Below are 26,709 nucleotides of genomic sequence, written 5' to 3' on the forward strand. Positions count from 1 at the left end.
GAGTTTGAGTCCAGTAGCATATGGAGGACAGCAGGGTAGGCAAATTCATAAAACCTAAATGTAACAATTTGTTTTCAGTATAACAGCAGGTGGCAGTGTGCACAAGTAATAAATGGCACGCACACACACACATATATATTAACATGAAATCCCTTTATCTATTCTATTTAGAAACCAGCAAATGATCTTTTTATGCAGAAAAAAAACCTGCACAAATTGCAAGTTTTAAATATATATTTTATTCCACTCTCATTATTCCAGCACACTGTACAATGAAATCTTAAGTGGTGTGAGTTGAACGAGAAATATTAGTTTTGTGAGTTTGCCACAAGGTGGCGAGGCAACACTACAATTGTTTAATGAGACTGGGGAAAGCAATTAAAATGGTTCAGAATGACTTTTATGGTGGCAACAGTTGGTCAGTCACAAAAGTTTGATATTGATCTTTTCTATTTTGTCCCTCAGTATACATTTCCCACAGAAAGGCTTTAACATTTAACATCAGAACTGGAGAGTATTCTGAAAGAGCCATTTAAATCATGATAAATCCTGGCAATGAGTCCTCCTACAGTAAACAGGTCAGCCACCATCAGCTGTGTTTTAACCCTGCCCAACTTTTGACTGTTCCATATTTTAAATGCTTCAGGCCAGCTGAGCACTTTGGCACTTTGGGAAGGGAAGAGTTATGTTGAGTAAGGAAGCCATCTCAGACAAATAAATAACTTCAGGCTGAAGTCCTGTACACACTTTAAAATGCCCCATTGGAATCAACAGGACTTGCTTCTGAGTAGATATCAATAGAATTTGCACTTTTAATAATTTATAATTAACAAATATAAATATAATGAATTGAAAAAAAATGTTTTAAAGCACTTTTCAAAAAAACAAACAAACTAGAGTCCTTTCTGTTGGAGATAATTCAGAAGGAAATTCCCAGGTGTCTAAAAAGGTTAGTTATATATGGTACTACGGCGGCCTGTGTTTTGTTAGCCCAAAAATGGAAAATGAGCGAGGTCCCAACCAAAGAAGAATGGCAACTTAAAATGATGGAATATGTGCAGCTTGCAGGTCTAACTTATAGAATAAGAGAACAAGAAGAACATTTGTTTAAAGAAGATTGGAAAATGTTTAATGAATATATGGGAAGAAATTGTGTACACTTGAAAACGCTGGCAGAATTAAGATAAATTCAACAGTGTAAATAAATTTTGGTGGAAGTAATAATGGAATACTGAATTGTTTCGTTTCTATAAAATATGCAGGGATTTATGCTATGCAAAACGAACCATGGAAAGAGAAGAAGAGAAGTCATTGAAAGTTTAAGGTTGTATAAACGAATATTCTAAATTGTAAAACCGAATAAATAAATAAGAACTTGCACTTTAAGCGGCAGTGCCAAACTGCTTATGTAGAGTAGGGAGACTGCTGAATCTATAGAAGGGACTGGAAACAAAGCCAACGTTTCCCATTATCTTTATTAGCATAAGAGTTACCAATGCACTTTCCCATCTTATGCTAAGGAGAGCAGTGGAAAAGAAAACAAGTGTGCAGAGTTATGCAGGAGGTCACAATGAGTGTGGGCGACTTGTACTTGTTTCTTCCACAATTCAACATTTTAAAAATACAATATACCTGCATTCCAGTACCGTGTGTGTGTGTGTGTGTATTCTATGCCGTCACACCTATCACTGTGGAGGATGTAGAAACCCACAGGGTACAAACAGGGCAAGCAAGAAGGGTTGTAAATTTGTAATCCTCAATGAAATTTCTGTCTCTTTCAAAATGTCTGCACAGGAATGCACGGCATCTCTACGACAACATGTGTCTGCATTCCAAACTGCTACAGAAAGTGTTTTTAAAAAGTATCTATGGCTGCATATACAGATGGCACTTTATTCTGGAATCAATAGAGAAGGACAACTTGTTTTTTCTATGTAGTCCACATGCAATCGAGATCTAGTGCATGTTTTTTGCCCATGAAAAGCACTTCATGAGAAACTTCTCCGATGGAGTACTAAGTCTGCCATTTCAGCAGCTCCTGCATAAAATGCCATGTAGCAGAACTCTGGTCTAGTCTTGGGTTTAGCACTTTCAGGCTGGGTTTAAAAGGTAAAGGTAAAGGGACCCCTGACCATTAGGTCCAGTCATGGTCGACTCTGGGTTGCGGCACTCATCTCGCTTTATTGGCCGAGGGAGCCGGCATACAGCTTCTGGGTCATGTGGCCAGCAGGACTAAGCCGCTTCTGGCGAACCAGAGCAGCGCACGGAAACACCGTTTACCTTCCCGCTGGAGTGGTACCTATTTATCTACTTGCACTTTGGTGTGCTTTCAAACTGCTAGGTTGGCAGGAGCAGGGACTGAGCAACGGGAGCTCACCCCATCGCAGGGATTCAAACCGCCGACCTTCTGATCGGCAAGTCCTAGGCTTTGTGGTTTAACCCACAGCGCCACGTTTTTTGCACTGCGCATGACAGAAATCAACTCTTAAGGTCACGGGGCTATAAAAAGGAATTTTTAAAGGCAATATAGGCTTGGTTCACATGGCACGGTAAACCAAACTACAGATTACCTGCAAATTTGCGTGTTTCTGGGGAGGAGGTTGTGGCTGCTTTTCTCCTCTCCAGCCTTTTTCCTTTTTTTTTTCTTTTTCTTTTTTTTTGTCCTTGTGATGCACTGAGCTAAATGAAGATTTAACTTAGCATGTTTTCCAAACTGGGATTTGTGGTTAAGCTCTCTTCAGTAAGCATGAGCTGTAGCCAAGAACAAGTTGCTTTTCTCTTCCCAAGGCTTGCCGTGTTGTACAAACTAGACCTTGGTGCCTCCATATGTTATGTAAGATGTAGTAAGCAAGACTAATCTCAGTCTGCAATCCTTGGACTTCTTGAAAGAGGGAGGGAGAATCTATGACTCAACTCATATCTTATGAGAAGCAATGTTGGAGGTACTTCTGTGTTGCTGTACACTGTGTTACTTTGGTCACATCTACAAAGAGGAACTTAGGGTTCCCAAACAACATAGGCTGCGTATATACAAAATTATTTGTAGCACAAAGGTGTGGTTTTTCTCCATCTGGAACCTTCATGCTTATCCTCAACATGCTGTTTTCAATCTAGATCGACTCTAGCTCCTGCTGTCCACTAGGGTGTGTGTAGTTACTTTGAAAACACTTCCCTTGAACAGGTTATCCACGCCTTTCCCTCTGTATGTCCCAGGTCAACAAAGGAGGTGACTGTGATCTTGATATACACCCACCAACGAAATAATTGAACTGGTGTGGAATGGATTCACTCCCTATTGCTGGAACCACCTACCTACATATGTTTACAAATGGACACACTGTGCAGTAATGCAGAATCAATTTTCTGAGATCATACAGAATCATGTTTTGGGCCCAAGTTGTGCAGGGCTTTGCAAATCAGCAGAAGATTGGAAAGGCTTCTCCCTGAGCTGTCCATGATGTCAGTGGGTAAAGCATTGTGAGCTCCCTGAGTGACCGGCTATGAGACCAGGCTGGTTTCCTTCCTGAGCTAGCTGTGGTATCCAGGCAGAAAGGGGCTAGTCAGTGGGACAGTCTTTATGACTTCAGTGTCTCTAAGGCCAGGCAGGCTGACACCTGATGTCAGTGGGCAAAGCTTTGTGACTTCACCTCTCCAGACTGCATCCCCACCCCACTCTGCTTGCCTGAACTGCCCAGGTAGAGACACTGGGCCCTGAGTAAGTATCTATAGGACCTGTCTGCAGATATGATCTCCAGGCAGTATGTGTGTGTGCGCGAGCAGGGAAGAAAGGGACAGAGAGATTATAGGTGGGGGGTGAGTAGGGGGAGGCAGGGGGCAGTGGCTGGGGCGGTGCATGCTTCTGCCTCCTGCTGCTCTGGTCCTTAAGCTGAATACAACTGTATTCAGCCATAAAATGGAGTTCTCCTTCTCCTTTGCAAATGGAAGGGTCCATAGGAAGGTATGTAGATGAAGGGGCAAAGCATGCAACTGGGGCCAGGAAAATCCCCCAGGCCAACATGTTCAGGGAGGGCCGTTTGAAAGGGATTTGAGACCCTGTCAATTGGTTTAGACAATGGTGAGGTCTCTATAGAGCACTGTTCTGTCTGAAGGGAAGGCAGCTTGAAAGGTGGCAGGTGAGGCTTAATCCCAGGGAGGAGGTGTACGTAGGAAGGGTGAAAGTGCCCAGGAGTGAGGGGAGGGGAAATTTAAGGCTGGGGTGGCAGATGCAATTGAGTGGGGACTAAACTGAAGCCGCTGAAGGCAGGGGTCCCATAGACAGAAAAGCTTATGCCCAGGTTGCAGTGGCAGTAGGGTGAGGTAGGAAAAAAAGTGCCGGAACTGCCCCCCTGAGAACTTTGGACTTTCCACAAAGATGTGTGTGTGTGTGTGTGTCACTTCAGTTTGGTGTCACTTCAGTTTCTTCAAGTAAAGGTTGGGAGGCTGAGGCCACAGAGCTCAACAGCACACCAGTTTTTCTGGTGTGAGTTCGGCTCCCAGAGAAGCTATACTCCTGGGAAACTCCCTTTGCCTCTCTCATGAGTGGCCAAGAGTTAAAGCAGAAAGGAACAGAAGCTTTAAAAATGCTTACGTGTCCTGGTGCTTGCTCAAAATGGTGCACAGAGTCTTTCTCTGCTCCACACCCGTTTTAAGTTGAGGCAGCAAGCTCAGCCCTGTGCTGCTCATCTGAGAGCTGAGTTTTGGCTGGGGGAAAAAGGCCTGGAAGTTCATAAGATGTACTGACATCCAATGAAGCTGCCGAAAGATTCAGGACAGATTTTTTAAAAGTACTTATTCATGCAGTACATAGTCAAATGCATAGGAAGCAGTGATGGCCACCAACCTGGATGGTTTTAAAAGAGGATTAGACAGATTAGAAGTAGTATGTTTCTGAACAACAGACACTGGACACTGCAGTAAGGTAGAGTGCTCTTGTGCTCAGCTCTTGCTTAAAAGTTCCCATAGGCATCTGACTGGCCACTGTGAAAACAGGATATTGGACTAGATGAGCCGTTGGCAGCCTCTTTTTATGTTCTTAGCATTCAAAGAACAGTTAAAAACATTACCTCAGTTAGTGATTTCAGGGTTGTCAGCCATCAAATGCCTGGGTAAATAGAAATGTTTTTAAATCCCCCCTGAAAGACAATTTATAAGAAGCACATAAATACACTATTACAACTTAAGAGGGCAGGTGTGCAACGCATGCTGCTTTTTCATTCCCCTTCTACACAAAAAAGTTCAAATGAACAATTTATTGGGTAATGTGTATTTTCTATGAAGTCACATTCGAACGACCAAGGTGACCCACACAGCTCCCAGAACTCGTTAATGATAAATTTTAAGTAATATTTAACCTATAATATGGTCAGAAAGATTGAAAAAGATGTTTTGATGACTAAATATAGAAATTTTAAGTTTACTGTTGCCATGTTCAAAACAGATTGGGGCAGGTGAGACTCGAAGAAAGTGGTTTACCCAAGGCAACCTCAGAGCAAGTTTGTAGCATAGGTGAAATTTGAGTTAGGCACTTCCTGGCTCACAGCTTGATCTCTTAACCACTCCTCTCTAACCTAGTTACAGCAGGGGCAGAACCCACGCCTTCTGAAGTTTCCATTTCTACTTAACTTTTAAAGGCTTAGCAACTCTGTCACGTATTTAATTGAATCATAGCAAACATACTGGCACCACCAGCTAAGACCAGCTGACATCATTCACTATCTGTTGATTTTGCTGTAAAGAGCAAAAAGAAATGGGCAGAGAAATGAATCAGGATTGTTAAGCAAGACCTCACCACTTGAGGAAGGTGAACTGGGGCAATGATCTGAAGCCCAAGAGCAGAGATGTGATGTTTTCACATGCACCTTGGATTACATTTGTAGCTAACACAAATAACCAAAAAAAAAAAAAATGTTTTGTACAGATGTACAGTACTATTTAAAATACATTTCATTCCAACAGGCCTTTAGGAACTGACTGTTTTTAAGGAAAGGGCTGGTGTTGTGATGTTTTTCTTGTTACTATCTTGATTTTTAATTGATCATTTTATATCATTTTAATTCTGTTAGTGTCTAATTACTTTTTTATTATTCTCTTCCGTTTTATCTGTGTTTTTGTATTCTTATCTGTTAGCCACCTTGAGTTCCGGGCTGGAAAAAGGCAGAATATACATTAATATAAGGACTATGATGATAATATCGGCAGCCTGTGATGTAACAAGAAATATCAAATGAATATTCCCTTTAATGCTCTCACATCACCAACATATAAACAAGGCTTGTTTCTGTTAGCTATTTGTGATTTTTTATAAAAATGTATGCCTTACACAAATAGTTGAAAATAAATCTTACTTGTCGAGCTGGCAACATTTCAACAAGTAGTATTATGTACAAACTGCTCCAGACAGCATTTGAATGAAGTCCCCACACCCTCTCACCTTCATAGTCAAGGTGGAACTGAATAACCAAGCAACTCCCAACTGTCAACTGCCTGTTTCCAACTGCCACCTTATTTCCACAATATCATTTATTCAATGTGAAATACATTTCCATTGAAATTGCATTACAGATACTAACAGTTTCTAGGGTTGCAAAGCGACCAGAAAATGGGGTTGCTTCTGTTGTTATTCCTCCCCCACCTCCAATTTTGTTTTGCTTTTTTCATTTTATTTTCACTTCACAGTGAAGTTACTGCTTTTGTCCTCCCTGTCTCTGCCTCTGAATTAGTTTTAGGCTCCAGCTATCAGAATTGTTTATTTCAAGACTAAGGCTGCAACCATATGCACACTTACCTGAGTGTTAACTCCCATTTAATTAAATGGGGCTTGCTTCTAAGTAGGTAACACAGGACTGTAGTTCGTTTCCTTTCCAGAGAAGCCATAGCAGATCAAAGTCATCCAGTTAGTGCTCCCTGGTTGCATAATACTCTTTCCCAGCATTATTATTCAGCAATGGAATTTACAACAACAACCACAACTATTATTTTATTATTTATACCCTACCTATCTGGCTAGGTTTTCCCAGCCACTGTGGGCGGCTTACAACATATCTAAAAACATATTTTTTAAAATCAAGCATTAAAAACCTCCCAATACAGGGCTGCCTTCATTTCTCTTCTAAAAGTTGTGCAATTCCTTATCTCCTTGACATCTGAAGGGAGGGCATTCCACAGGGAGGGCGCCACTACTGAGAAGGCCCTCTGCCTGTTTCCAATAGGATCCTGAAAGCAAAGGGCTCTGGGTATAGACATAGTAATTCAATACAATATTAAAATCCATCTGTATTATTTGGAAACATGAAAAAGAAAAAGGAGGCTACACAGCTGAAAACCTATTAAAGTAGAGAAAAGGTCTGAAGCACTGAGAGGTATTATATGGTGAAATAGTATTAAATATAAAGGTAAAGGTACCCCTGCCCGTACGGGCCAGTCATGACCGACTCTGGGGTTGCGTGCCCATCTCGCTTAAGAGGCCAGGGGCCAGCGCTGTCTGGAGATACTTCTGGGTCACGTGGCCAGCGTGACGAACCTGCTCTGGCGAGCCAGCACCAGCGCAGCGCACGGAAACGCAGTTACCTTCCCACTATAAAGCGGTACCTATTTATCTACTTGCACTTGGGGGTGCTTTCGAACTGCTAGGTGGGCAGGAGCTGGGACTGAACGACGGGAGCTCACCCCGCCGCGGGGATTCGAACCGCCGACCATGCAATCGGCAAGTCCTAGGCGCTGAGGTTTTACCCACAGCGCCACCCGCGTCCCCGTATTAAATATTTGCGTGCACAAAATCAAAACAAACTTTCTAGGACATCCATTTTTAAAAAAAACCCATATGTATACTTTTCTGGGCACATAACATAAAATTTGACACATGCTACAGGCACACAAGGTCTACCCATTCCAATGAAATGTGTCTATAGCTTGCACTTCATTCACCACATTCACCACAAGGTGGCACAGAAACACAAACAGAATCACTTCAGAGTACTGGAATTCCACCAGGTGTCAACCAAGCGAAAACAAGAATGACTTTTTGACCAAATACCGGTACTTCTATGTAACTGAAGTCCTAAACTTTTGCAGTCTATTCATAAGCATGTGTACTCAGCAATGAGCACTACCAAGAGTTCAGTGAAACTTACTTCCTGGCATGTATGCTTAGAACTACAGCTCTAAAGTACTTGGTTACTTGTGAGTAACTTCCTCATGAAATGCTGAGTTCAGCTCAAAGCCATGCTGCAATCTGAGCTGCAATTCTGAGACAAGAAGTTTCAGCAGAAATGCATATGCTCAAAATAAAATATGTGAACTATATTTATAAACTCAGGAAATGATGAGTTCATCTGGCCCTTAGAAGTGCAACGAGAAGCAAATAATTTGTGAACAAAATGCTAGAACTTTTGAATAGCTAATATACATTCTGTGATTACACCAAAAACCATGTACTTGTACCTTTTGACTAAAAGCTTTGCTTGCAAAATACCTGAAGAGGCCAGTGACAAGTAGGATTGTGAGTGAAAGCAGTGCTCTATTATCCCATTAATGGTTTGAAGGCTGTGATCCTGTACACTCTTGCCAGGAATTAAATCTCATTTAACTCAAGAGGGCTTGTTTCTGAGCAGATGCATATAGTAATAGAAACCAACCAAAGTGAATCCACCCTTGTTTTTCATGCAGCATATCTTTGTCAAACAAATTAATAAAATTGTATCAAATCAATTGACCTGTAGCCAATACAGCATTTTTTTAAAAGAGGGCACAAGGCAGATAAATTCTAACAGCAATGCAAATCACAGTCGACTGGGCTTTAATAGCATAGGTCTCAATAAGAAAATCACCTCGGGGGCTTTTAAGAAAGCTGTCTTCATATAGGAAACCTGCTAATATTTGCAAGTAAATTTTAGATGTCCAGGCCCTCAGCATAGATTTCCAAGCGTATCTTCTTTTTCAAAAAATCTAGAACTAAATGCAAAGCAAAGCAGACCAACCTCCCCAACTGCGGATATTTCTGCCTCCCTCTGAAAAGATGCTAATTCCGTCCCTGCTCCCATTTAGTGTTATTCCTGGTATGCCGTGGTATTTTTTTTAAACAATAATTTCGCTTCTTTGTAATGCAGGTTGCCCTGCAGAGCCATTGCAAGACAGCTGCCCCCATCACTACCCAGCATGAAACACTATGAGGTTTCTAAGCTGGGCTCGGCTGTTTGGAGGAGCTCTAACCGGTAAGCCCCCTTCTCCTCTGACCATTTCTTGCTTCCACAGCCTAGGAAAGCAATGCATTCCTCTTCTTACGGCCGTAAACTGCTGCTCTCGCTGCAAAGGCAGCTTTCATTACACGCGAAAGGGAAGGCGGCTGCCTTGCACGCAGCCGAGCGCGCCGCTCTGCCTCTGTTACACCTACTGTATAAGGGGAGAAGCGCCGCGCCTGCGCGCTGGGGTTGTTTTTCACAAAGCTCCTTAAAGCGAGCAGGCAGCGACCAGTCGCCTGTCTTTGTAAGGAGACCACAGAGCCGGAGAGCAGCTGTGCGCGGCGTCTCGCCTTGCCTACTTTTTAAGCAACCCCGATGAAGTGCTCGTAGGGAACACGCTGATCCTGCCCGCAGCCTTTTTCGCAGGGCAGAGGAGCTGATCGGTGTGTCAGGCGGAGATCGCATTTTTATATGAGATCTTGACTTTTTTCTCTCTTCCCCCTCCTTTTTTCTTACAGTATATTTTTATAGACTTTTGTTATATTGAAAAACAAAAAACTCAACATGGTGCTGGGGAAGGTGAAGAGTTTGACAATAAGCTTTGACTGTCTTAATGACAGCAACGTCCCCGTCTATTCTAGCGGGGATACAGTCTCAGGAAGGGTGAATTTAGAAGTGACTGGGGAAATTAGAGTCAAATCGCTTAAAATCCATGCAAGAGGACATGCAAAAGTACGCTGGACTGAATCTAGAAATGCTGGATCCAACACTGCCTACACACAGAATTACACTGAAGAAGTAGAATATTTTAACCATAAAGATATCTTAATTGGACACGAAAGAGGTAAGTCTGAATTTTTAACTGATTACTCTAAAATGACGGGTTGTTTGGGGGGGTTTTCTATCGGAAGGCAAATTTCTTTTGATCACTGCAGTCTGATCCTAGCACGCTTACTCAGAAGTAAACCCCACTGAATGCAATGGAACTTGCTCTCCTGTAAGTGTTTAGGAGCACCGCGTCAGATGCATAGCTATTTAAAGCCATAGAATGTGTAAGGAAGCAAATAGGATGACCCCCCCCCCCCCAAGATCTCGGTGCATCTATAAAGTGGCTCCAGATAAGACTTTTCTCCAACTCTAGCCTGCTCTTTAAGAGACCCTATCCACTTCATAATTAAAAAGAAATTGAATGTGGGGTGGGGGATTTTGCATCAACCTACCGAAACCTAAATGATCCCCAACAAATTGTTTTGCTAATGCCACCAGTTCGGGCTGGCAAGTGATGTCGCCTTCAGGATGGAGAATTGTTAGCAAGAGAAAGGGTTCCCTGCGGTTTATTTTGACACTTGCTTTCAGCACCCCACGTGTAGGTCCACGTTCCCTTTCCCTTAAGCTCGGAAAAGTTGGGAAATCAGCCTCGTTCTTTTAGAACGCTTCTGCCAACGAGCCATATGTAAAAGCTATGTTAGGGGTGGGTGGAGAACCCTCATGTAGGCGAATCCATTATTGAATTAGGGCATCATTTCGAAGTTGGGGACTTCTGCAGTCCATCCTATGGGCTGTGTCATTGCGAAGAATTCTACAATTTGAGAGCCACATTGATTTGGAAAACGAGGATCAACCTCGTCGAGGGGTTAATTGGTCTTCGCATTGTTAATCTATTGTTCCAAATGGCATCAGTGTGCAAGTATAGGAGACTCTAAGGTTGTTTTTCTGAAGTTTCCACCCTTTGTTAGAAGCGGTTCAATCCTGTTTGGGACCAGTACTGAAGAGAAGGGAGGGGGTGCTCCTTCTCCTCACAGCAGATTGGTTCTACGCGTCAGGTGGTGGCGATGACTTAATTCCTAGCACAAGAAAATGTTAAAACTGGTTATGTAATTTTTCCTTGCGCTTTCTCTTGTATGTATGTATATACACACATATATATATGCAGTAGATTTGCTGCGGACACGAGAATTTTGTAGAAGGCTCAGATCGAGTGTCGTGCTTTTGTTTTTTAATTCACTAGGAAGTTGCACAGTATATATTGCATTGCACGCAAAGGATGGGCGGGTGAAACGTATTAATCAGGGAAGTGGAAGAATTTTATGCAGTCTTAAAACTGCATACCCTTTAATTCAGCTGGTGTGCAAAAGTGCATAGCCTACCCCCGGCACTGTGAATCTTAAAATGCTGCTGCTCAGTGACAGATATGCAAAAGGGGCAAAAGCATCCAAGCCACGCATGCACAAATAACCAATGCAGCTTTTTAAGATGGGCTGCAAGTGAAATAAGAGACTCTTTTCAGTGCCTTTTTCCAGAAAGCAGAACTGAGCTTGCACCTGTTAATGCCGTAGCTGCGTCCTAGGACCCCAACCACCCGTGAGTGTGTGTGCTTGTGTGTCTTTATAATGGCAGGCACCTAAGCTTTCGAGTATCTGAACCTAGGGGGAGGACCTTGGCTGAGCACGTTGATCCTTCTCCCCCGTGCCGCCAAAGGCAACGAGTGGCCTGCTTGGCTGGTGAGCCCCGCGCCCTCTGCCCTCTCCCCTCTCGCGCCAGCACCAAGGCAAGCTGGCCGAGGGAGTTTCAATGACTTAGCCGCGGAAGGCAGAAACCCTGCTCAGCCTAGCGTGCTCGCGGAAGGAAGCCCCGCCCAGCACCCGCACCGTCATTGGCCCGCCGGGGTTTGTTAGCCTGTTGCTAAGGTAATGCCTGGTCTTGATTGGGAGGCGGGTGAGCCCGAGAGGGCGGGGGAGGGAGGAGCGGCGAGAGGAGGCGGGGCTCTCGTTTCCGGATCTCGCCAGTGTCTTGCAAGGCGGGCGGCTGCGCGGATGGGCTTTCGGGTGCCTTGTCTTCTCGGTCGCGGGTTGTCGTCCGCTACGGGCTCCCCTTTGTCCCGCCGCAGCTGCTTTGTATGCGGCCCTGGAGCGCTTGACTTAGGTGGCCGGCACATGTGGAAGTGCATACACGCGCCCTGCACTGCAAGGGCCAGTTGTTGTAAGGGGCGCCTTTGCTCGCTCGCACCTGCTGCTGTTGCACCTCGCGAGACGGGCCCCGGGCTTCTCCAGTGCATTTTGTGTGTTGGTGAAAGTTGCATACTGAAGCCTTCTCTCCCCTCCCCCCGCAGTTAAGTTCAGACCCATTAAAACAATGGGGGGCCCGCCCCCGGATTCTTTAGCGGGATCTTTCCTAGTCCCTCGGGTGCATAAAAGGGCGCATCGGATTGCGGGCCGACCTATCTGCAAGGCTCCTTGTTGCCACGTCTTAGCCGCGGATGCTTGGAAATAGGGGGGGGGGGGGTCTTGAACATGTGGATTCCATCAGCGTCGGGATGTGGATGTGCGCGCCGTCACGTACAACCAAAGTCCACTCTTGTCCACAAATCAGCATTAGCGAGGTCAAACCCAGTGAACATGGCCGAATATTTCGTGTGTGTGTAACAAGTTATGACATCAACAGCAAGCCTTGCTCAAATGCCATGCCAGTTGGGGTTGGGCCTCTAAATGCAGCCATTGGAAGCCTGCGGGAATTGGCAATCAATCTCTACACCCTACATGCATATATCTGCTGGAGAAATAAGAATGTTGGCTGGGTGCAGCCTTAAACCGCGCAGAACCGGGATTCCCCCCAAGAAACACAATAACATAAAGATTACAGGGGAGCTAGATCGTTGGCCCACTTAGCTCGGTATCGCAAGCACTGGTGGGCAGCAGCCTTCCCCAGCGATTGAACGTGTGCAACCGTGTCTATGCAAAGCACGTGTTCTGCCAGTTCCACCCTGAATGTGCAGGTGCCCGGGTTAGCACCCGTGTCACCCAGAAAGGCTGCGGACCTAAAATGGGAGACGGATTCCTTATTCTAAAGATAATCATTCTCTCCCCCCCCCCCAAATTACAGAACTTCCCCCTGCAGGGCAACGCAAGCAGCTTTCCTTTATTTCAGGCAAAGGTATATTTGCAAGGGGGGTGCGCGTGCCCTGGATCCCCACGTCCCGCTTAACTGCAGCCTTTGCGTTTAGCAGACCTAACAGTTCCCTGGATGCAGCTTTGCAGAAGCGAACCCCGTTTTCTCTTTCCCCCCCCCTCAGCCCCCCATCTTTTGCATTTTGCTTTAATTGCAGCGAAGCGGCCGCTGCCTTTTGTCACGTTTCCACCGGTTAGCCGGAAAGGGCATTGCTGAGCCACGCCATGCCATGCCAAGCATCAGGGACCGGAAGCCGAAGAAGGGAAAGAAGCGGCTGTTCTTCTCTCCCTCCCCCTCCCTTCCCCCCTCCCCCTTCCATGACGCCTACAGCGAAGCAAGTTCGGTTGAGGGGTGCGGAGCCGCTGAGCAAATAGGCTGGCTCGGGAAGCGCAATGTATACTGTATGCATATGAGCGGCTGGCTGGCTGGGACTCTGCTCGCACCGGTTTAGGCCGGTCCTCTCCTGCTTGAGTCTAGTCTGTGATTGACAGCTCAGCACTTGTTTACCACAGCTCGGCTGCTGCTGCTCTTCTTGCTGAGGCTGAAGGGAAACTGCTGAGCTGGCAGAAAGGGGGGGGGGGGGCGGGAGAAGGAAAAGGGGAAAGATTCTAAAAACAAAAACCCCAGTGGAAAAAAATTAACAGATATATATATATATATTTAAAAACCACGTACACTAACCCGAATCACACGAAAGCTTTTCTTTCAGGAAAAACACACAATTATAATAACCCACTACATTCTGTAGACGCCAGGGAGTTTTAACTTGCATTTAGATTTAGTACATTTAGTACGCTTTGCCTGTACGTAATGGCGTTCTTAGTTCCTTTACGTTCTCTCTGTATAATAATCTTCTGAGCCTGGAGGGTGTGGGCAGGCAAGCAAGCTGTCCTTTGTCATGCAATGACTTTTGTGCCCCCCCCCCGTGAATTTCAAGGGCACCAGCCAGAAGGCATGGCTAACTGATTTGCACCTTTAGATTCGGTGCTTGATCACCCTTTTCATATATTGCCACAAACCTTAACAATATAGCCTTAACCCGAATTTCCCTCTCCACGTCTTGAGAGATATGCAGCCCTTTTTCTGGTTTTGTAGGAATTTCAACCGAGCCTTCCTTGATATTTAAGGTATCCAGGAATTCAAAGGGCAAGGAAGGTCACCTTTAAAATGAACATTGCCTTCTCCTGCCTCTGTACTTCATCTCCTCAGCTAGATTCAGTCCAAAAGCAGCTTTTGAGTTATTTCCGATTAATGTGTGGTATTGACGATGTCAATTTCTGACACTTTCAAGGTGTCCTTAAAAGGACGAAGAAAGTTTTATGTTCGAATGGGTTTCAGTAAAAACCCTTATTCTCAAAATGCCTTACTTGGAAATAATTATATTGACTTTGACCGGACAATAAGCTAAATACAGTACTTGGTATTAAATCAGTATTATTATTTTTAATATTGCTGTTAAGCATTCATCAGTAAGCAATAAATGTAGCAGGCACATTGGTGCATAGTAGATTAAATACAACCTTAACCTGCAAGGAGCTTGCAGCCTGAATTCAGACACAGGGGAAGATAACATAAGAAAAGTTAGCAGGGATGAATATTGCTGAAATAAAAGTAGCTGCTGAATTTAAATACATTCAAAGAATTGTTATTAATATAACAATTTGAAACTAAAATTCATATTGGGAATTAACCACAGACCAGTTACTATAATAGAAAGCTATTCAGGTCAATGGAACAACAAAACTGAGGGTGATGTTTACAGTTTTGCCCCTCCCCACTAATAATGCTTACACTGATTCCTCTCTGTGCAAATCCTGTATAATATATTAAGATATGTGTACAATATTTACAGGTGGAATAGCATATTGGGTTTTTCCCTCCTAGATGATGACAATTCTGAAGAAGGCCTCCACATCATTCATTCAGGACGGCACGAATATGCATTCAGCTTTGAGCTTCCACAGACGTAAGTATATGCACTACTTGGGTTGTGTCAGAGATTGGCAAAGAGCATACTGGCAACAAATCAATAGTCCTAAAACTCAGAGGTTGAGATGGGGCAGAGGGAAGAAAAAACCCTTTTCAATGGTCATGGAGATTGCACTAGAAAATGCTGCAAGGGCATTGTCCTGATCAACTATTAAGAGACTGCTTTAATTCATAATAGGAAAATAATGGGGAAAAACTGGACCAACTATTGCCCTTTGGTCAGTAATCCCCTTTTAAATCCTGTTCCCCACCCAAGATACTCTATTTGCTCAGCTCATGACCTAGTTGGTTTGCTACAAATGGGATAAACGATTGATCACTCGTCCTTTTAGAGCTGCTGGCATGACTTCCACGTCAAATTAAGGGTGTACAGAACTGTATAGCTTGTTGTTTCAGTTGAACATGTTGAAACATAACAGCCAGGAAGACATAAATCAGAACAAAGCAGGATAAAATATGAGTGTTGAGGAAATGTTCAATGAAGGCAGTGGCTCGACGTTTGTAAGATAGTGATTATATAAAGAAAGCTAGAATTAGAGGAATAGGAGATATAGGTCAAAGGAAGGCAACGACAAAGGAATTAGTAGCATTAAAGTGTTTTAAAAATAGGAAATTAGGAGGAAGGTCTGAAAATACATTGTAAGATTATGAGTTCAAATACTAGAAGAGAGGAGGAGGGGAGTGATATATATGCACATCAGTGGCTTAAACATGAGATTATAGATAGATATACATAGAAAGTGACTGGAGGAAACCAGGAAGGATGGAAGGCTGAGAGAAGGAGATTTTCATAAAGGAAATTGGAATAATAACCATGTTTGTAAGCCTTGCAGCAAAACGATGCAGTCACTGCTTTCGTGTTGCATATTGAAAGCTCACACAGAGCCTTCTTTTGAGTGTCTGCAGTTTTCTAGCCTTTGTGGCATTTGCAGGTTCTCAGTATCCTATGGGATTCCTTTCCAAAGATGCAATGTGACAAAATTTAGTTACTCCAGTCTGAAGGCTACTTTTAAAAAGTATGTTTTTGGAGTATAATTAATGTACAAGGCAATAAATGTGTTAATTGATGAAACTTATAAGGGGAAAAGGATCTGTAGGAAATTTACAGACAGAACTACTTGCGCAGGGCAACCTGTAGAAATGTACCCTGCAAACTTCGATAAGAAAAGGTTAGCTGACCTCATTGTAGGTCGCAGAACTGGCATGAGAATAATGATGAGACACCAAAGCCATCAACTCTAATAGTTGTGATTGTTTTTTAATGAGCCTGTTTCTTAGTAGCATAGATAAGAGTATATTAGCTGAAAATAATGTATAATTTTATCATTTTAATTCTGCTATTCTAGGTGCATTCTTAATACCAAGAAATTTAATGATGTCATTCTGGCTCTAACAGATTTCCTGTATGCCTCCATTAAAGTTTCAGAGTATACAGATGGATGCTGTTTTTCCCCTGGAAGTTCTGAAAAACAGCTTTTCAAATACAAGCATAAAGTGGTTAAATAAAATAATTTTGTATCTTCTCATGCCTGAGAACATACCTGTAACTATTAAGGAACAGCCAAGCACTACAGGAACTGAAGGAGCATCTCCTACATTCATTGACTCTGACCTTGAAAAACATATATGAACTGAAATACTTACTGACTTTAATACAGTAGAGGTTTGGGTCTTTCTGGAAGTCAACTATTTCAAAGCAGTTTGTTGGCTTCATTTGGCTACTGCCTGTATAACTTACTCCCTAGATTTAAAAAGTGATTCCTTGTGAGAATAAAGAAACATCACCTGGTCCCAAATGAGGTTAAGGTGGAACACTTGGATTTAAATTTGTTGTGCTCCAATTCAACTGGAGTAAGTTGTGTTTATCCAAGTACTTCAGCTTAACTGGTTGTGGGTTGGATTAATGTTTCCTTGTAGCATTCTACAGTGCAATTTCTGTACAAATATGGTTGCATTCTGTATATCTGCTCAGCAATTAATCTTAACTACAGAGATATTTCCCCCAAACTAATTGAACATCAAAATCCTACAAATTATCCTTAATTACATACTATGATGCATTAACAGTACAGTACAACTTATTATTACCCACTGTATACTTAAGCTAGACAACAACAGAAATAAAGACTCATTCAGCTTTGACCTTTGTGTCCTGAACAGACCACTTGCTACCTCATTTGAAGGCAGACATGGCAGTGTGCGCTATTGGGTGAAAGCAGAATTGCACAGGCCTTGGCTTCTACCAGTAAAATTAAAGAAGGAATTTACAGTCTTTGAACATATAGATATCAACACTCCTTCATTACTGGTAAGAATTGACAGAATTACTCATTCTTTGTTTTTGGCATAAAAAACAGCAACACATGGTCCATGAAATATCAAAACGTATAACAATAATTGTTAAGTACAGTGAAATACTTTAAAGTATAAGACTATAATGACCCAGTAAGTGGTAACATTGTTATAATAATTTAATCAAGTATTTTTAAGCTGCTTGTTTTTAAAGTAATGTATTTTAACTGTTCTAATAAAAATTAACTGCTATATGGAACAGTTGTATTTCTGCAAGAAACTTCAGCTTGAGAATGTTGCAGCTTGATCAAGCAATGTAAAAAAAACCAAACCAATTGTACTGCCGTGCATTATTCATTATTCTACTACTGATAATTTACCTATCAAATGGGGAGAAATGATCATACTTCTGTATGTTATCATAAAATCTTATTTTGATAAATGTTTTGACATTTTAATAAGATTATTTCAATCTGACCTGAACTATTTTATTATCTCCTGGATTTTAATTAAATATGTGAAAATGGAACACGTAAAGAAAAGTCCATTGAAACAGGGTTCTTTTTGCTTATGGCTGAAAAGTCATTTTATCTGGGAGGACATAGGACTGTATCTAAAACCCACCAAAATCAACATGAATATTTCTATAGATTTTTGTGGGTTTGGACAAGGAATTGTTTTCATATGGGGTGGGGGAACAAGAATATGTGTACCTTTGTGTACCTTCCTGTCAAGAAATGAATGTTGGTGTCCGAAATAAAGGGTGATGTGAGACATCACTTCATGCAATAAATGTTCAGAAGGCAACACTATTAAATGTTCTGAGAATTTCAGACTTAAGGCATGCATACCTGGAAGTAATTCATACTGAAATTGGGAAAGCTTTTGGAATTCGGGTATATGGCTTCAGTCAATTTGGGCTTACAATACTGTAGGTTAAAAAAAATGGTCATTCTAAACACATATACTTAGAATGTCTATCTGGCTTATATTCTAAGATCATGAACCAAAATTTACTTATTTGAAAGTAAGCTTCATTTCATACAGTAAGTTCATTTATAGATATTTGGTAAGCATTACAACCATTTAGCATGCCTGCATGCATGTTTGAGTGGAAGCAAGTCTCAATTAACTGAGTTAAGTGAAGCTTATTTCCAGGTGTGCATAAAATCGGGCTTTAAGTTCATTTAGACTTTGAGCCTTAGCAAATGTGTTGATGGATACTTAAACTACTTGGGGCACCTGTCCATAACATAAATGCATAGAGTGCCTCTGGGCATATTAAGATGTCAAGGGGCTGGGGGAATCTTATCATCACTGCATTTTGCAGTGTACTCAGCCACCCTGTCTTAAAAGTTGTTTCTAAAAATATGTATTTTAAAAGGTGAGGTGGGGGAGAACGAAACAGTGCAAAAGACCTGGTGCTTACCTCTGGGCCTAAACCTGAGGCTTAAGAACAAGAACTTGAGAGCATAATTACATTGTGGATCTGGCTTTAAGATGCAGTCTGTTGCATTTTTTCATATTTAGATTGCACTCTGAAGTATATTTACTTGGCAGCAAATCTCACTTAAACCAGTGTCCAAATAAGCATGGTTACGATCATCCCTATTATATTCATCAGGATTAATGTAGAAACCTATGAAGCTGCTGTATACCAAAGCAGTACATTAGTCCAAGTATTGTCTATACTGGGGGTGGGGATATTGTTGAACTCCAGCCCCAGCCAGCATGACCCAACAATCAGGGATGATGGGAGTTGTAGCTGAACATCATCTGAAGGGCCACTCACTGGTCTGTGGACTGCAGCTCCCCAACCAAGGTTTCAGAGACATTTCCCCCCCAGTCCTACTTGAATATATCTGGCATTAAGACTTCTTTTAATGTATATTACATACTCTACCATTAAACTTAGCTGGTACACTTAGTCTTAAGTGCAAGTATACTGATTTAAGGAGTGAGAAAATGGATAGGTGTTTTTTCTTTTTTGTATTTTCCTATGAACCCATTTCCAACAATGTTGGAAGCAGATTTAATGGAAGCTCGCCTACTTTACCGACACACTTAGTTTGCTCATGTAATGGGTAAGGGAGACAAGGAATCATTGTTCTGTGACATTTGGACACTTCCAGACATTAGCTTCCTTCTGCAGTTGTAATGATAACAGGCACATTGACATGATAGCCAGACAGGTGTCAATTCTGCCCAAAATTGTGTTGATCATTGCTCGTCCAGATGCACTAGCAACATCAGCATGGGAGGGAACAGCAACCTTTGTGCAAAAACTGCAACTATATGTTCAAACCCTCATGATAACAGATACCACTTTAATAGGGTATTCTCTGTTTCATATCTGGGTTTGTAGTTACCTTTGCTGAAAAGCTGCTGTCTGGAAGCAACCCTGCGAATATACAGAGCTGTATTATTTCCACTGAGCTAAAAATGTAAATGTTTAATATCTTCATTCTGTTTTTCTTTCAGTCACCCCAAGCAGGCACAAAAGAAAAGACTCTCTGTTGCTGGTTTTGTACCTCAGGCCCAATATCCTTAAGTGCCAAAATCGAAAGGAAGGGCTATACCCCAGGTATGTAACATGAGTTCTTTTTGAAATGGGTGTATGTGGCTTTCTGAGTGGGCTTCCTGGATTCAGCAAAACAGAATGTCCTACCAACTGATGCATACATTAGTTTTGCATCTTTACTGTCTAGGGGTGTAATTCAGATCATTTGCAACCAGTTTGTTTTTCCATTTATTTGAATGGGATGGAGGTTGTACATGCTCCCATAATCTTGTTGGGGTTGATCCTAGAACTCTTCCCATTGAACTGTTGAATGTTCTTAGCATTGCTAGACGAAGCAAGAATAGTATTACCAGCTGTAATGTTTGAATTTTAAGTTGAGTTGTCTTCCTTTCATCTAATGTATCTGTTCTGTGTTTCATTGAAGGTGAATCAATTCAGATCTTCGCAGAGATTGAGAACTGTTCCTCCCGGATGGTGGTGCCAAAAGCTGCCATTTATCAAACACAGGCATTCTATGCGAAAGGGAAAATGAAGGAAGTAAAGCAGCTTGTTGCCAACTTGCGTGGGGAATCCCTGTCGTCGGGGAAGACAGAAACCTGGAATGGCAAGCAGTTAAAAATTCCACCCGTCTCTCCCTCTATCCTTGATTGCAGTATAATCCGCGTGGAATATTCTCTAATGGTAGGAACTTAATGTAACCTTTAGATATTCAATGCTCTAATACAAATATTCATGGTGGATGTATAGTTTCAGCTTTTCATAAATTTGTGTTGCTTATCTTCTAGGTATACGTGGATATTCCAGGTGCAATGGACTTATTTCTTAATTTACCACTTGTCATTGGTACTATCCCTTTACACCCGTTTGGCAGCCGAACTTCAAGTGTGAGCAGCCAGTGTAGCATGAACATGAATTGGCTTGGTCTGACACTGCCTGAAAGACCAGAAGGTAATTTGACCACATAGATTCTATATTGTTCGTTGGTGTATTCTTTATTCTCTTCGTATCTTAATACAAACTTTGATAATCCTGTTGCACGCTTGTGGAATTATCTGCTAGGAATCACCATGGTATCATTCTGACAGCAGGAAACTCAGGCCTGTTCTCCCCTGGAAAAAAATTTTTAGGGCCGAGCTACCATAACGTCTGTTGAATTGTACTAATTTAGAAGAGGCTTACAATCAACAGATATGAAAGATATCAACACTGTTTCTTTTTTTGGCCTTCTTGATCTGTAGTCTCCAAGGCTTCTTGTAGATAAAAGCTTAATTCCTTGAATTATGTTATCACTTCTTGGTATTTCTCACCTAACATTCAAGAGGTGACAATGTCTCGCTAGCTTCCTCCTCTGAGATTGCACAAAAACAGTTTGAGCATGCATGTAGTTTCCTGTGCATGATGGTAAACCTGCTTTAGCATTCAGTCATAAGTTTACCAAAACTGTCCAATAAAATTAGAGCAAACAGACCAGCTGTTGAGCCTTTCTTATATCTACCTTGTGCAAATCACAATAACTAAAGTTTAATATATTTGTCATGTTATATATCTTGACATGCATAAGAACATTGTTCGAACTGCGTGTACTTTTGCCTTCAGCACCTCCTAGCTATGCAGAAGTGGTCACAGAAGAGCAGAGACAGTCCAGCCTAGCACCTGTAGCTGCTTGCGATGACTTTGAAAGAGCACTTCAAGGACCATTATTCGCCTATATCCAGGAGTTCCGATTTCTGCCTCCTCCACTCTATTCTGAGGTAAGGTTACAAGTACACAGCGAAATCTGCATTCCATTTTAAAATAAGACTATTTTTGCATGTGCTATTCTTCCTAGAATATCCCCCAAGATCATGCAATCTATACTTCATCCTAGGTGGTCTTACTCTGACTAGGCAGTTACTTATGTCTGAAGAGGCGAGGGGACAAGTAGTCCTCCTCCCCAGCCCCAGCTGCTGTGCTTAACCTTCCCAGAGGCTGCTGCTGCTGCTGCTGCTACTTCTCATGGGTAGGAAGAGCGAGCTTGTCTGCTCTGCTCTCTGGCCCACAGGAGCACCAGGGCGGCGGTGGAGGGAAGATGAGCAGCATGAAAGGGCTGGCTCCAGAGAGGGGCTGCTTAAAATGGCACTCAGCCAGCTCAGCCCAGCCCCCTTCCTCCTCTAGGGAGGAGGTGCCACCACAGTGCCGGGGGGGGGGGGTAGAATGGTGCGGGGGGGGGAATGGCGCAGCCCAAACAAACAGAATCCCCGCACCAATCCACAGACAGTCCGCAGGCCGGATCCTGTCCTGAAGACAATTGGGCCTGATCCAGCCCGCGAACCTTAGTTTGCTAACCCCTGCTCAAGACTCAGCTGTTGTAATTTTAATTAGTAGGACTCTGTCATAATAATAGAAAAGTAATGCTTGTTTAAGGTCGACCATTATGTAGCAGCATATGATGATGTGTACAGTTTTTTTAAAAACTAGTTCAGTTTCCAACTCTGCCCAGTTTGTTGTTTGTTACAACTTGCTCATCCAGTATAAATATATGTGAACCAATGTGCTACATACAAAAACAGATACATGAAATGTACCTACACTTCAGCCGATTCATTCCTCTTTTTAAAATCAATAAAATTATGTTGCTTTAAATGCAAGCTACCAAGTTGATTTTGTAATTAACTGCTTTAAATGTTTTCCTCAACTGAAGGATGACTGTGCTATTCAGCACTGGCACTGTGTTCAGTGTGGAAAGGGTGGATAGGATTGCAACATTAGCAGTCATGTCAATTATAGTTGTGTGTGGCTGTGACTGAGCACAGAGTGGTGTGCATCTGTTTTAGTTATGGTGGACTCCCATATAGCATTCTGTAGCTTGAAGTTCTCTGGATTGGCATATTCAATGATTGCCAGTAAGAAGGCTCCTGATAAAATAAGACACTTGAGTTGACAACTTGTTTTCTCATTCCTCTTCTGAACAGCCTTCCAGGCTATTTCATACATTGTAAATGAGAAAGATGCAGTAACTGAAAACAACATAGCGCCCTCTAAAAATGGATGCCAAACCAAAATAAATGTAAAATAGCATGGAAATTCTAAATGTTTTCAAATAAAATAATCACTTTTAGCATCTTTCATGATTAAGGCTCCTTTGTTCTAGAAAGGCGGTGTTGCTGTTTTTGTTTTAAAAAGCAACAGCAATGAATAAACTTTTTTCCTCTCCTTTGCTCAGATTGATCCAAACCCAGATCAGCCCTCAGATGACAGGCCATCCTGCCCCTCTCGCTGAAGGAATGCCTCATAAGAAGAGTTGACTTGGGTCTGAGATGTATTTTCGCCGTGTTGCGGATAAAGGTGTCCTACGGAGACAACACATTAAAAGGAAGTTCTTGCATAAAAGAAAAGGTGAAATACTGAAACAACCTGTGATTATGCTTTTGAAGCCTACAGCAAACATCATAGGACTGCTCATCATGCTTGAAGATCTGAGCTTTTCCTCCCTGTTGTATACTGGCACATACTAAGAGCAGCCTTAATAGCCTACACTCATGTGTCAAAACACTCACCGTGTTGCAAGAGGGACGACATCCTCTTTTGATTTGAAAATTTGCACATGCTCAATGCTTATGTTGTGCGGTTCGGTGTCACTACAGCTTTTTCTCATTTATGTTAGACTGTTGTTACCCCCTTCTTGTTTGTGGTCCGCACAACAAGGAGCAAAAGAAAGCTTTGAAAACTTTACGATGACAAATGCACTGACTTTTTTTATTTAGAAAAACAAACAATATAGTCTGGACTTTTCCTGCATATGCACATGCTCAGAATTGTCCTAATAAGACTGATCCATGTATCACTTCTTCAGCTTGGATCCTGCTGTGGATTTATTATAAACATCAATGCCTTCAAGCCAATCCTTGCTGTATGTTTTGCAGCCTACTGTAGTAGATAAGCAACAGATATGCGGGGGGGAAATAACCGAAGAAAACCAATAGGAGTCTTCATCAAGATTGTATACCTTCTTGATTCCTTTTAAGAATTTGTTGCCTTTCTACTATTACCGCAAAGAAGAATTTTGTTACAGACTGCCTAAAAATCACTTAATCTCAGGTGAACTCATCACTTGCCAAAACGTTGAAATGCTATTTGTGTTTTATGTTGCACTGTTGAATTTTTTTTCCCTTCCTGTTTTCGTTACTTTTTTGTTTGGTTTGGAAAGGGGGACTTGGAAAAGGGACATACACAAAGGAGCTCATCCTCATTTCTTATTATCTTTCCAAAACATGAGACATGATGAAGAAGGGCTTGGTCAAGTTACGGTGGTTGTTTTTTTTAGATGAGCCACATAAGTTAGCACCCAACATTTGTCAGCCAAGAGTTACTGGAGAAAAGTTGTGTAGAATTCATATCATGTTTCACATAGGAGTTTCTCGACCAGTGAGATGGGATGGGGAAAATGAATTTATTTTTATACGTAGTTATCCCATGACCACAAACTTGTGTAAAATATTTGTACTGAACTTTTAGTTGGGATGGGAGGGAGTCTTTTCTCAAATGAACAGTGTATTTTAAAGGATAGAAAGGGGATCCTTTTGGAAAAGATTTCCCAAGGACTGCCACTCTCTCCAAGAGTGAAGAATTATACTAGTAAAATTAGTAACTAGAATTGCTTTGACTGCATAATTCAGAGTGATTACAAAGAATAAACTGGTGGATGATGGGTGTGAGAGGCTCTTGACACAAATGCTAGTATTTCAGCATTAAAGATATACTTTGACACACAACTGTCCTCTTCAGGAACAAACTCACGACTGATTATTATTTTTACCAAAAGCAGCCTTCCTGATGTTGAGATTTACAGTAGTGTGGCTCCTGCATTAAGGCTCCATGCTTTATAACCATTGTTGAAGCTTCATAGCATAACAAACAGGACAGGCTTTTCCATAAGTGGCCTTTCAGAAAACATGGACAACAATTCATGTTTGAACAATAACAGGGTGAAAAAAAAACCCCAGTATAAAATGAGTCACGTTTTAAGTGATTCACTTAAAAGAGTTTGGCCTTCAGCAAGCAAACTTCATATACTGGGTAATAAGGAAACTGAGTGATGGAACTTTTTTAAACAATCGTGCTAAGCAATTTTGTGAATGTCCCTCTTCTACACACAATTTTGAGAATATTTTTGATGGGATTGTGACATAAAAGGGCATTTGGTGGTTTTCTTCTTCCTTTTTCCTTTGCTGTTTCAACCAACTAGGGAACAATTGCTGTTATGCATAGCATTACATTTATCACAGTATGATGGAAATTTCCATATGAAGCAGGATTGACCAATATTGTTTGTAGTAATTGGCATTGCATCACATTAATTTTGTGATCAGGTTTAAAGTTGTGAACACTATTAAATAAAAAATGTTTTTACAAAAAAAGAAATCCAACACATGTGGCATTACTGTTATTTTGATTTCATAAGATATTGGTCAATTTCTGGACATTGTAAAATATGAGGTTCTGAGCTGTAGTCCAGTCTTCAAAATCTCCCCAATTTTTTAAAAAAATATTGGGGGGAAATAAAATCCAAAATGTTAGAAAAACAAGTGCAATATTTAATGTTTGCTTTATAGATTATATTGAATGGCTGTTTGTATTATATATTTTTTTTCTTTTTCTTTTCTTTTTTCTTTTTGTTTGGTGCTGAATATGTCCTTGTAGACTCTTGTTTCAAGACAACAATATGTGGAAAAGAACTTAATTTTTCCTATTGCTCTTCCTTGTGGATAATAAACCTTTTTTTAAAAAAAACACAACACACCAGCAGCTTTTAATTTAGCGATTTTATATGGAGAAACAAAAGGCAATTGTTTGTCCTACTTGCATGTGTTTGATGAAGACCACTGAAGGTGCAGCAATTGCATGCACAATGTTCACCGTAGGGTATTCGAGAACCCTGTGTCCATTCATTCATCCACCCATTCATTCAGGTGAATAGGCATCATACCAGACTGTGATTATGAATGGTAGGTGTGTGCACCACCTCAGTTAAGCCATCGTGGAACAGGAATGAATTGTTGGTGTGGAGAGATGGCCTAGACTGTAGAAGGCATGTACAGGCCATTTCCCATAATGGTCTGATACTATGTTTATGTACACAGACTGGGAGGAGTCTTCCTTGTGCCCTATAACAAACCCTCCGTGTGTGGTAATTGCACCCATGCTGTAGGGGGTGGGGAGGGTGTGCTAAGGCAAATGGAGCAACTTCCTCCCTCACTGAAGATCGTAGCAAAACTATTTATTGAAGTAAAGGATAACTCGGTAGAGTATGAGACTTTTCATCTCAGGTTCATGGGTTTGAGCCCCATGTTGGCCAAAAAGATTCCTGCATTGCAGGGGCTTGGACTAAATGACCCTTGAGGTCCCTTCCAGCTCTGATTCTGTGATTCTAAGTTTATGCAATCATTGCACATGATTTCTTCAAATTTCAGGTTAAAAATTAAAAAGATCTCACAAGAAAATTTGGCGTATGTTTCTAACATGGTTGCACAAATTCCCATACTTATTTTATAAATGTGACAGTTGCCAAACTAGTGAGCTCTGTGGGGCATATAAAACTAATTTGCAGAGTAATGAGCATCTTTTAAAATACTAGGAGAATGAAATGCTCTAATAACTAGCAGAAAGTTACACTTACAGAACCACCAACCCACCCGATCACTCTCTGCTGCTTCTCCTGTCTCCATTGTTACTCCTTGATGCAGGCCTACCTGGGACAACAAAAGCCAACTTTATATTTTGGAATTCCTGGGTCATAGCTTCCAAGTA

The 26,709-nt window shown here is 41.7% G+C and overlaps 1 protein-coding gene and 1 long non-coding RNA gene across 9 annotated transcripts in view; one reads left to right on the forward strand and one right to left on the reverse strand.

Moving 5' to 3' along the window:
• The window catches only part of LOC310660077, a 463,269-nt gene extending 456,522 nt beyond the window's left edge, over window positions 1-6,747 (reverse strand). Inside the window, exons 1-3 of one of the 4 annotated variants that reach the window (XR_014503135.1) lie at window positions 6,345-6,741; window positions 5,064-5,132; window positions 4,589-4,701 (exon numbers count right to left, since the gene is read on the reverse strand). This is a non-coding gene — a long non-coding RNA (uncharacterized lncRNA). Of the gene's footprint in view, window positions 1-4,588; window positions 5,133-6,344 lie in introns of all 4 variants that reach the window. The other 3 variants (XR_014503133.1, XR_014503134.1, XR_014503136.1) reach the window with 3 other exon arrangements.
• ARRDC3 (arrestin domain containing 3) lies at window positions 3,692-25,323 on the forward strand. Of its 5 annotated transcripts, XM_083404208.1 has the most exons (9): window positions 3,692-3,715; window positions 9,105-9,209; window positions 15,006-15,087; window positions 17,271-17,418; window positions 19,884-19,986; window positions 20,348-20,604; window positions 20,709-20,871; window positions 21,520-21,674; window positions 23,126-25,323. In XM_083404208.1, exons 2-9 carry the CDS (start codon window positions 9,164-9,166, stop codon window positions 23,180-23,182), a joined length of 1,011 nt encoding a protein of 336 aa, XP_083260334.1. In that variant the 5' UTR covers window positions 3,692-3,715; window positions 9,105-9,163; the 3' UTR covers window positions 23,183-25,323. The 5 variants fall into 5 exon arrangements, 4 of the variants coding, with proteins under 4 accessions (XP_083260334.1, XP_083260333.1, XP_083260336.1 ...); XM_083404207.1 differs by lacking the exons at window positions 3,692-3,715; window positions 9,105-9,209 and adding an exon at window positions 9,348-10,020; XR_014503083.1 differs by lacking the exons at window positions 3,692-3,715; window positions 9,105-9,209 and adding an exon at window positions 9,456-10,020 and having other exon boundaries at window positions 21,485-21,674.
• Window positions 25,324-26,709: the final 1,386 nt, after the last annotated feature.

This window comes from Podarcis tiliguerta (assembly GCF_965153285.1).
Source record: "Podarcis tiliguerta genome assembly, chromosome: 11".
NCBI lineage: Eukaryota > Metazoa > Chordata > Lepidosauria > Squamata > Lacertidae > Podarcis > Podarcis tiliguerta.

Excerpts from the sequence above, each read along its gene's own strand:
- ARRDC3 (XM_083404207.1), top strand. The coding sequence starts at position 9,741 with ATGGTGCTGGGGAAGGTGAAGAGTTTGACAATAAGCTTTGACTGTCTT. Across the intron at positions 20,872-21,519 it reads ACTGCCTGAAAGACCAGAAG|CACCTCCTAGCTATGCAGAA; the intron begins GTAATTTGACCA and ends TTTTGCCTTCAG. Across the intron at positions 21,675-23,125 it reads CTCCTCCACTCTATTCTGAG|ATTGATCCAAACCCAGATCA; the intron begins GTAAGGTTACAA and ends TCCTTTGCTCAG.